At 41.7% G+C, this 11,767-nt stretch overlaps 1 protein-coding gene across 2 annotated transcripts in view; it reads left to right on the top strand.

Annotated features, from left to right (window-relative positions):
• The window catches only part of LOC311118485 (synaptosomal-associated protein 25-A-like), a gene marked incomplete at both ends in the record, with an annotated part of 16,043 nt that extends 4,856 nt beyond the window's left edge, over positions 1-11,187 (top strand). Inside the window, 5 exons of one of the 2 annotated variants that reach the window (XM_084193275.1) lie at positions 327-375; positions 4,361-4,478; positions 8,579-8,698; positions 9,264-9,408; positions 11,119-11,187. In XM_084193275.1, the coding sequence (XP_084049401.1) occupies positions 327-375; positions 4,361-4,478; positions 8,579-8,698; positions 9,264-9,408; positions 11,119-11,187 (501 nt within the window). Of the gene's footprint in view, positions 1-326; positions 376-4,032; positions 4,151-4,360; positions 4,479-8,578; positions 8,699-9,263; positions 9,409-11,118 lie in introns of both variants that reach the window. The other variant, XM_084193276.1, reaches the window with a different exon arrangement.
• Positions 11,188-11,767: the final 580 nt, after the last annotated feature.

Below are 11,767 nucleotides of genomic sequence, written 5' to 3'. Positions count from 1 at the left end.
AAAGACTCACAGGTTGGCAAATCCAGCCTAAAATTACACCAGAAACTGTTAGAATATGCAAATGTTCTCAGGCTGTTGCGATTCGGACAATGTTACTGTTTCTTGAGAGATTTTAAATTGAGCAAATTGCAAGACCTTGGTCTAACTTTGTCTAAAGCTTGAGGTGGGGTTTTATTCTGTTTTCCAATCATGTTGCCTTGCACTCTAATCTGTAATCTATATGGCGTCCATATCCTCCCTTACTGATCTTACCTCTCTTTCTCTTTCATTCCTTCCATTCATCCCTTCCTTCTTCACCTCTCTTCGCTGTGGTTATTGGGGAGTAGAGTAAAGATGCTGGTATCAGGACCTTGGTTATGCTGGACGAGCAAGGAGGTAAGTGTTGGATGTCTTCTAGAAGGGAAACCCAATGGGACTTCGTTCCCAGCCTTGCATCTGATGTTTTGATATGAATAACTTAACAGTGCATGTTTTGAAGTAGTTAGCTAGAATGACAGATTCTACCGTATATATTTCAACTTCAGTTATTTTCAAGTGCTTTGTACATTGAAATAGACAGATATATGGATGAAGGTACAAAAAAACCTCATATGGTTATCTTTTAGACGCTTATGTAAAGAAACAAATAGAGATATTCTTGATGGTTTAATTGTTTCCTGTGGACTTACTCATATCCATTACATGCCAGTTCCTAACTAAAAGGTTTTCTCCAACTCCCCCTTTGAAACAATGATTTTCATCTATTTTAATTTCTTCCCCAATGCATGCTTTATTATGATTTCCACTGCAGGTCAACAATTTGTTTGAAACCTGACGGAGAAACTAACAACTCTTTTTGTTCCGTTTTCTAACTTATGGTTTTGTTTGCTAACTGCCTCTTCTTGGTGAGCTAACAGATTTTCTTTGGTTCGCTAACTTCATTACCTTGGTTTCACTAACTTATATTATTTGTTTTTGCTAACATATTTTCTTTGGGTTTGTCAACAGTTTTTCATTCGCTTCGCTAACAGCTTTTCTTTGGTTTTCTAACTGTGTTCATACCCCAAAGACAACAAGGATACCTCGAACATTCAAATGCAAAGATTATTGGGCCATTCTCAGGCCAAACACCCAAACAACCACCCTATGTTTACTACATTTAAGTCTCCATTATATTTCTGTGCCAAAAGTTGAATTAGAGATGCCCACTTATCCATAATTTGGGTGACTTCTCCCTGTCATGGATGCTTGTCCCTAAAAGGCTACCAACCGAACAGTAGGCCAACGTGTCAAAGGTGTAGTGATAAAACCAGTTCTGTCTCAGAGTGGGGGAAGTAAACAAACGATCGATTTAACGACAAAATTCACTCTCATTCTCCCATGGATTTACACACTAACAATTTAACACCCTTTTGTATCATTCCTGGTTAAATGCAGTTTGCGAATGCACTGTATTATGGCATGTCATGAAAGGAAGTAGCCACACAGACACAAACAGTACAAGTCAACATGTTTAACACATACTGGACTGCACTAAAGGATTACTATGTTATCCATATTCCTTAAAGTCTTGTTACTCTATAAAGCAGACAAAAAATACAGACATGATTTACACCTGATAGTGACCAATAACTAATGTTATATAGAGAAACTAATAACAGGGCCTAAACCCTGGTTCAGTTGAACCTTCCCACTGGGCACAGACGTCAATTCAACGTCTATTCCACGTTGGTTCAACGTAATTTCATTGAAATGTCGTGGAAACAACGTTGATTCAACCAGTGTGTGCGTAGTGGGTTATTGGCATTACCACTGGTTTGCTGTGCTTGGATTGACTAGAGAACATAATTGTCCTGCCGGAAGGCATTAGCCTCAATCTAGCCTTCTGATTGGCCGGTTCGACTGCAGTGATCAGTTCCTCTTGGGGAAAGCTCCCGACTGAGGACCTTAATTACACACTCACTGTAATCTGCTCATTCCTTTATCATCCCTCTATATCTTTATCATCCCGCTATATCTTTATCATCCCGCTATATCTTTATCATCCCTCCATATCTTTATCATCCCTCCATATCTTTATCATCCCTCTTTATCATCCCTCCATATCTTTATCATCCCTCTTTATCATCCCTCCATATCTTTATCATCCCTCTTTATCATCCCTCCATATCTTTATCATCCCTCCATATCTTTATCATCCCTCCATATCTTTATCATCCCTCTTTATCATCCCTCCATATCTTTATCATCCCTCCATATCTTTATCATCCCTCTTGATCATCCCTCCATATCTTTATCATCCCTCTTTATCATCCCTCCATATCTTTATCATCCCTCTTTATCATCCCTCTTTATCATCCCTCCACATCTTTATCATCCCTCCATATCTTTATCATCCCTCTTTATCATCCCTCCATATCTTTATCATCCCTCTTTATCATCCCTCTTTATCATCCCTCCATATCTTTATCATCCCTCCATATCTTTATCATCCCTCTTTATCATCCCTCCATATCTTTATCATCCCTCTTTATCATCCCTCCATATCTTTATCATCCCTCCATATCTTTATCATCCCTCTATCCACTTATCTCTCCCCTTCTGCAATCCATCCATCCAGGGTTGCAGTTTTTCATCATAATTTTGATCTGGATGCAGCACTACAGAGTGGTCGCTAGCTGGCACAGCCACAAAGTCATTACATCTGATTTTAAACATAAACATAAACATAACCCTAACCTTAACCCTAACCTTAACCACACTGCTAACCATAATGCCTAACCCTAACCTTAAATTAAGACCAAAAAGCACCAAAAAATCGTGTATTTTTACAATATAGCCAATTTTGACTTTGCAGCTGGCCCATCTAGCGGAAATCGCTTAGTTCTGCCTCAAGGACAAGTCTCATGACAATAAACGTCCACCTGCTCCAGGGTTGCCTCCACATACCGCCCATTTGGACGGCTTGCTGGTTGCTGAGGTGGCTGTAAGCCTGGCTAGCTGCCCTCTGATGGTATCGTAGTCGAGAAGCCTGAGGCTGATGCAGTGAACAAGGCTTGAATTAATCACAAAATTAAATAACAAAGAAAGCTGGAAGGAAAATATATGGTTGGGTAATGTTCCACTAGCAAATACATTGATTATTTCCATTTTACGTTCTTATTCTTCGCTGTTTAAGTAATGGTCACATGACTAAGTTGTCGCTACAATACATGAGTATAAAAGAATGCCAGGGATTATACAAAGGTGGATAGTGTCAACAGGCTTAGCCTTGACTGTATTCCTGACGTACTCTACTCTACCTTCCAACCTCATCTCACTACAACACATACTGCATGTAATTCCTACGCAGTCTCCTAAACTACAACCCCGGAGTTGTCTATCCACCCACCTGGGGGTCACCCCTCCCACACCAATTTGATTTAAATTAAATTGAAATTAAATTAATGAGTAGAAAAATCCTCATAGACAATATCGTCAATTTTCCATTCATTATGAACTTTCTGCTGAATTGACAATGGAATTTACCCCAACCCTGCCTCACACCACACCACGCCACATCAATAGCACCCACCCAGCCACCTTCACCATGTCTATGTCTTTCCCCACAGACCACACTGCCCGTGAACGGCATACAGTATTTCCTAGGGGAAGGATACTGTAGGATAGAATCGGTAGAATTTCAGATTTTCCCTAAGTTTCCATGAAGCTACAACCATGGTGAACCATTGTGAAGGGTGATATCTTTAGATTTTCCATTTCTTTCCTAGCCAATGATTAATAAACCACTAATATGTGATTAACATAATCTCCAACACTAAAAGGCTTCTGTAAAATGAAATTAAAAAGTAATCTATGGAAACTGAATGTGTCAGTCTTGACTTTAATCAGTACCCAGTACTCTCTGAAGATCCACCTCATATTAAACCATCGTACTGATGCATGCTCTCAATAGAAACTCACACACAGCTCAATGCTCCTCCTGACTCATATCTTTCTGTCAAATAGTCAATACAATTCATTCCACTGCTGTCATCCCTTTGTCCTGACCAGAACAACTGGATCGTGTTGAAGATGGCATGAACCATATTAACCAAGACATGAAGGAGGCCGAGAAAAGTTTAAAAGATTTAGGGAACTGCTGTGGCCTTTTCATATGTCCCTGTAACAAGTAGGTACTGACCCAACGAGCCCAAAGGTTCTTCACTATGTGTTGGCGTCCAGTTTTTTTTTCTTTCGTCACAGTGAGTGTCTGAATCTGTTGTCTTCTCTGCTTTGTCTTCTCTCCTCCTTTCTCTCCTCCTTCCTTTCTTTCTTTCTTTTTTCCTTTTCTTCTCACGTGCTTCGTTCTGTGGGGGATAAATTACTTGTGTTTAATCAGAGCAAATGGAGCGCATCGAGGAGGGAATGGACCAAATCAATAAGGACATGAAGGATGCAGAAAAGAATTTGAACGATCTAGGAGCATTCTGTGGTCTTTGCTCCTGTCCATGTAACAAGTAGGTGCTGCCTGCCTGCCTGCCTGCCTGCCATTAAAACCAGGGTAGAAGTGGCATCATAGTGGTCAGTAGTGCGCTAGTCTGCTCCAGCTCTAAACAGACTGACTCCTTCCCTCTAACCTCTAACCACTGACCTCTTACCTCCACGCTCAATGGCTCAGCCTGAACCAAGGAGGCCATGATGGCATAAGACAGGCTCACACACACACACATACACACAAGACATGCTGTCACGCACACATGCTGTACACACATACACACACACACACAGTGACTGACAGGAGCCTCAGGTCCTCATGGGCCTCGCTCTAGTGATCCTCCGGGCAGGCCTCCAAACATATCCCAGAATCCTTTGCGTCATCCGCAGACTCGGCTCGGGAGCTCCCCACAGGCCCATCTGTCACAGCCAACACTCAACCAGGGTGTCAGAACAGTGCATGGAGGTTGTTAACAACAATGCACTGTTAGCTTATACAGCATGTAGAGTATATCTGAGTTCCCCTCAATAGCATAATAGCCAAGCTGAATAGTGCCCACAAATGTCCAAAAACTTGCTGTCCCTAACAAGTAATGCTAGACAGGACAGACTCTCTATGACCCCTGAACACACCCAACCACCAAAGGTCTTGACTCCTATCCATCCGCAAACCAAACTCTCCTCCACTCAGACCAAACGCTGCTCCATTCAGACCAGGTCAAAACTCATTAGCAGGGGCTTCTCCAAGCACCATATTTCTAAGTGCCCTTCTCCAATCACCTTTCTCCGAGTACCCTTCTCGTCCATGCAAACTTCTCGTTTGCAAGCTTACATAAGAGTCTGAGTCTATGGAACAGCACCATTCTCCTCTTGCCAGACTATCAAAGCCACTATAGTTACTGTTACTTTCATAGCCACTGTAAGATTCCAAGACTGCTTAACATTTTCCTCATCTGCATGTAAATACCACACCATCAGACACCTTAAACAAGCTGAGATCTGTAGAGTAGATCAGTAGCAGCATGGCATGCATGAGCCATTTTCTCTCTCTCTCTCTCGCTCTCTCTCTCTCTCTCTCTCTCTCTCTCTCTCTCTCTCTCTCTCTCGCGCTCTCTCTCTCTCGCTCTCTCTCTCTCTCTCTCTCTCGCTCTCTCTCTCTCTCTCTCTCTCGCTCTCTCTCTCTCTCTCGCTCTCTCTCTCTCGCTCTCTCGCTCTCTCTCTCTCTCTCTCTCTCTCTCTCTCTCTCTCTCTCTCTCTCTCTCTCTCTCTCTCTCTCTCTCTCTCTCTCTCTCTCTCTCTCTCTCTCTCTCTCTCTCACTCTCTCTCTCTTTATATATTTCTCTATCTCTTTCACCCAACCCAATAATGACTACTGACTGGAATGACAGAAAGAGCATGTCCCTTGAATGCCATGCATGCTGATAATGCACTCATAGTAATGGTACACATGATGAAATAATGATGCTGATGATGTTCATGATGAACTCCTGTTATTTGTCATATAATTGTAGTCCGGGGCCTCAGATTCATTTACCACTATTATGGAAGCCACTGGAAGAATGAGTATAAGTGATAATCAGTGATGATGATCATTATAATAAACATAAAATAATATTTATTTTGAAGCACTTCATAGAGAAAAATTCAAGTGTTTGTATAGGAAGAGATTGACACTAACAGGTTACAGATTGTTGGTAAAACAAAATGACTGTTGTAAAAATGACTGGATACCACACCACAACACAATGATGTCTCCTACACGGCACTGTGGTAACCAGGTCAGCCAGATCAGATATAGGCAAGATACCCTGCGGTGATATGAGGTTGACTGAAACCCAGGGCTACATTCTAGTTCTCTAGATCTATACTGGAGACAAAATCTTAATCCGTTGGATTTAACCTCTATTGTAGGTCTCTTTTTTCTTATTCCTCATCCAATCAAATGGAATTGAGTTTCTTCACCAGTAGGACTATTGAGATGTAATATTTGATCAGCCTGTGGATCAAAAGCATTGACCCTGATGAGGGTCTGTCTGCATTTTATCAGCCTGTGGATCAAAAGCATTGACCCTGATGAGGGTCTGTCTGTATTTGATCAGCCTGTGGATCAAAAGCATTGACCCTGATGAGGGTCTGTCTACATGTCTGATTTGCATCATTCCAAATAGATCCAGTTGTACTGTAGGATATACAGTATGTGTTACCCAAACAGATTCACTCCCATCAGGGACTCGGGAGTTTATAACCCAAAACACATTTTTACCTCATAAAACGAGAAAGATATAGCGATAGAGAAAGTTGCAAATGGCACATTGAAAGGATTGGATAACCTAACTGTAGCCTATACAACACAAATTGTATAACATCATTGAGATGGGTGAATGTAGGAGGAGAAGAGGAGAGTTAGCCAGGCAGTATGTTTACCACAGTGGTCTGTCAGCGCTGTCAGAGAGCCAAGCGAATCATCGCCCCGGTCCATTTCTATAAATACTAGCTCAGTGGGAGGGGCTTATAATCAGCCATCTTCTATATCCTCTGACAAAACAAGAAATGTCTACCGTCCCCGCACACCAAGGTTACAGAAAGGCATTTCATCAACTAAGCCATTTGGTTACTTAGACTGAGGACAGACAGACATGGTTTTAGGGAAAGAAATGCAATTAAATGAAAAGAAAAACACAGGTAAATATAAAAATGAAAGCTCAGGGTTCTCTCATGCTCCATGTTGAATGTTATGAAGCAGGGAACATTTTAAATAATTGCCTACAAGATACAGTAGAACATACATTTCACACGGACAGACCTTTTGTGATGATTGTTACGATCTTGACTACTGCTGAGTACTAATAGATTCATTAAAAGGAGCCTGAAGTATAGACACACCCAGGGCCTCCTTAGCCGCTTGTCATGTTTAAATCTCGGTCAGACAGAGTACATAGAAAATCTAGATACAGCTATTTAATTAGTCTTCAGTTCATCTTGTTTACCCTGCAGTATTGGTTAGATCCACTGCTATATACTTCTAATAATGTATTTATATATTTATAAACGCATTTCTCGCTCTCGAGGCGCTAAAAGGTATTGCATTAATAATATTTACCCCCTGAATCAAAATCAAATCAAATCAAATTTCATTTGTCACATGCGCCGAATACAACAGGTGTAGACCTTACCGTGAAATGCTTACTAACAAGCCCTTAACCAACAATGCAGTTTTAAGAAAAATAAGAGTTAAGAAAATATTTACTAAATAAACTAAAGTTAAAAAAAAGATATAAAAAAAAAGAAGAGCAACAATAAAATGACAACAACGAGGCTATATACAGACGGTACCGGTACCGTCCCAAAGATCTCATCTTCTGACTGAGCCGGATAACTTTTACTGATCAACCTTAAGTCTATCTGGTTTCCTTCATTACTAGATAGATTTACAACCTGAACAAGACACTTGATGTTGAAAAATAAGCATACTCTCAGTAGGGTAGCACATTCTTTAATGTCCCTCCAGTTTGTTTTCTTTTGCAGTTCTTCACACCTGTCCCCAACGATGTGGCAGTCCAGTCCAGTCCTGTTTCTCAGTGTTGTCTGTCTGCCAAAGCCTTGTGTCTCTGTTCTCTGTCACGTACAGTCACACTGAGGCATGCTATTCCCAAAAGTGGTGGATGTGTGTAGGGAATAGGATGCCATTTCAGATGCAACCTAGGAGATACCATTGTGAGGGGGGAGGCGGGGAGGACATTTCAATATGAAGGAATGCTTTGGGGTGGGTGGGGGAGGGTGTGGGTAATCCCAACTGTTGTTTACAAAATGCATGTAAATACTAAGGTCACATTTTTTCAGCTGGGAAAAGGTATGTGTCTCAGCATGCTAAACATGCCTGAATACAGTATGTAATATACCTAGGAGATATAACATTGCATCACACTAATGATGATAAAACTAGAGAATGAAGGAATGACCAAACCCATGCCTGCTCTCTCTGCTTTGCTTGGTTAGTCTCTAGTCTTCGACCTGTTTCTCATATTTCTATGTGACGGATCGATGCATGATGCTACAGTTAAACCTGATAAATGATATCTAGCAGTGGTTAAGCCTCACCCTCCTCTTCCTCGGTCCACCCCAGGATGAAGAGTGGAGGCAGCAAGGCTTGGGGGAACAACCAGGATGGAGTAGTGGCTAGCCAGCCTGCCCGCGTGGTGGACGAACGTGAACAGATGGCCATCAGTGGAGGATTCATCCGCAGGTGAGGAGGGTTAGGGTTGGGGTGGGGGGGTGCGTGGAGGAACCGGGTGGATTGGTTGTTGATGTAGGGACCAGGGATATCCAGTTATATAGAGTTGGGGGGGCTGTAGGGACCAGGGATATCCTGTTATATAGAGGTGGGGTGCGCTGTAGGGAAAGGACAGTTTGATGGGAGGCAGAATATCTGCATGTGTGGAGATAGGGAGAGGGGGTAAAGACATAGAGGTGGGGGTCACGAACAATGTCCATATGCAGCTTTAAAGGTGTGTGTAAGGAGGATAGGGGTCGGGAGCAGTAGTTACCATCTGCTGGTATGAAGGGGGTAGAGTAGAGGGTTTTGTTGAGGGTAAACAGGGTGTTGTTTAGCCAGCTGTTTGGGCAGGAGGCTGAGGTCCCCAAAGCAGGAGAAATCAAAGGTGAAATATGTAGAGGATAGGATGGGACGCTACCTTTATGAACTCTATTATTAACCCAATATGTGGTGTGTGTGTGTGTGTGTGTGTGTGTGTGTGTGTGTGTGTCAGCCTAAATTCAGTTCTTTAACCAGGTGTGTGTTTCTTCCACAGGGTAACAGATGATGCCAGGGAAAATGAGATGGATGAGAACCTGGAGCAGGTGGGAGGCATCATCGGCAATCTGCGTCACATGGCTCTGGATATGGGCAACGAGATCGACACCCAGAATCGCCAGATCGACAGGATCATGGAGAAGGTACTGCTGGCTGCCTCTATTAATCATCTATTGATCCTCTATTGGTCCTCTATTGGTCCTCTATTGATCCTCTATTGATCCTCTATTAATCATCTATTGATCCTCTATTGGTCCTCTGTTGGTCCTCTATTGATCCTCTATTGATCCTCTATTAATCATCTATTGGTCCTCTATTGGTCCTCTATTGGTCCTCTATTGATCCTCTATTGATCCTCTATTGGTCCTCTATTGGTCCTCTATTAATCCTCTATTGGTCCTCTATTGGTCCTCTATTGGCCCTCTATTGGTCCTCTATTGGTCCTCTATTGGTCCTCTATTAATCCTCTATTGATCCTCTATTGGTCCTCTATTAATCCTCTATTGGTCCTCTATTGGTCCTCTATTGGTCCTCTATTGGCCCTCTATTGGTCCTCTATTGGTCCTCTATTAATCCTCTATTGATCCTCTATTGATCCTCTATTGGTCCTCTATTGGCCCTCTAATTAATCCTCTATTAATCCTCTATTGGTCCTCTATTAATCATCTATTGGTCCTCTATTGGTCCTCTATTGGTCCTCTATTAATCCTCTATTGCCCTCTATTAATCCTCTATTGGTCCTCTATTGGTCCTCTATTGGTCCTCTATTAATCCTCTATTGATCCTCTATTAATCCTCTATTAATCCTCTATTGGTCCTCTATTAATCCTCTATTGGCCCTCTATTGGGCCTCTATTGGTCCTCTATTGGTCCTCTATTAATCCTCTATTGATCCTCTATTGATCCTCTATTGGTCCTCTATTGGCCCTCTAATTAATCCTCTATTAATCCTCTATTGGCCCTCTATTAATCCTCTATTGGTCCTCTATTGGTCCTCTATTAATCCTCTATTGGTCATCTATTGGTCCTCTATTGATCCTCAATTGGTCCTCTATTGGCCCTCTATTGGCCATCTGTTGGTCCTCTATTGGTCCTCTATTGGTCCTCTATTGGTCCTCTATTGGTCCTCTATTGGTCCTCTATTGGTCCTCTATTAATCCTCTATTGGTCATCTATTGGTCCTCAATTGGTCCTCTATTGGCCCTCTATTGGTCGTCTATTGGTCCTCTATTGATCCTCAATTGGTCCTCTATTGGCCCTCTATTGGCCATCTGTTGGTCCTCTATTGGTCCTCTATTGGTCCTCTATTGGTCCTCTATTGGCCCTCTATTGGTCCTCTATTGGTCCTCTATTGGTCCTCTATTGGCCCTCTATTGGTCCTCTATTAGTCCTCTATTGGTCCTCTATTAATCCTCTATTGGTCCTCTATTGGTCCTCTATTGGTCCTCTATTGGTCCTCTATTGGCCCTCTATTGGTCCTCTATTAGTCCTCTATTGGTCCTCTATTAATCCTCTATTGGTCCTCTATTGGTCCTCTATTGGTCCTCTATTGGTCCTCTAATTAATCCTCTATTGGTCCTCTATTGGTCCTCTATTGGTCCTCTATTGGTCCTCTATTAATCCTATATTGGCCCTCTATTGGTCCTATATTGGCCCTCTATTGGCCCTCTGTTGTCTAACTGCTATTATTTAGAGTTGTTGTCCAAATAGTTTTTGCATCACATGACAACCGAGAGTCATTAGCCTCACATCTCAAAATGTTATCTGTGTATATTATATGCAAAACAGAACCACAAATAACTAATGTTCCTCTCTCTCTTGTTCACTCTCTCTCTCCCCCTTTCTTTATACAGGCTGATTCCAACAAGACCAGGATTGATGAAGCCAACCAGCGGGCAACAAAGATGCTGGGCAGTGGCTAAGCTTCCGGAGCATGTTGCTTCTCTCGCAAGCGCAGTTTGTCACAAGGCGCAAACATGCTTTTATCATGGTATTTACCTTCTAGGTTTGCACACATGCACATATCAACTCCCCCCATTGTAAATGTTGTTATGTGTATTGTCTGTCTGGCTTTTTCAATGATTGTCCTCGTAAAACAAAAGTATTTCTTATACTCCGTATCATTCTTTCCAAAGGTTGTATATAGTGCTGACTCAGTGGCTCTAGCTCACTTGTGAAGTTTTTATTCTCTTTATCAAATATAGCATATATATATATATATTATATATCATATATATATATATATATATATATATATATATATATATAAAGGTACACTGCTGGATGACAAGTATAATAGGAATGCTATACAAGCTGTTTTTCCTTTTCAGTATATCAGTATCGTCTTAGTAAAACTGTGTCATTCCATCAGCTGCTGTCATGCTCCTTATTTTGATGTTGTCATGACGAATGAAGAAGAGGAAAAAAATAAGATGATAACAAACGATAGTAAATTCAAAAAGCACTTACGTACAATCACTGTCTTTGGTTCCTTTCCCTCAC

This window comes from Coregonus lavaretus (assembly GCF_964263955.1).
Source record: "Coregonus lavaretus genome assembly, contig: HAP1_SCAFFOLD_4096, whole genome shotgun sequence".
Taxonomy (NCBI): Eukaryota; Metazoa; Chordata; class Actinopteri; order Salmoniformes; family Salmonidae; genus Coregonus; species Coregonus lavaretus.
Note: the sequence above shows the minus strand (reverse complement) of the source record. Positions and strands in the feature narration are given on the sequence as shown.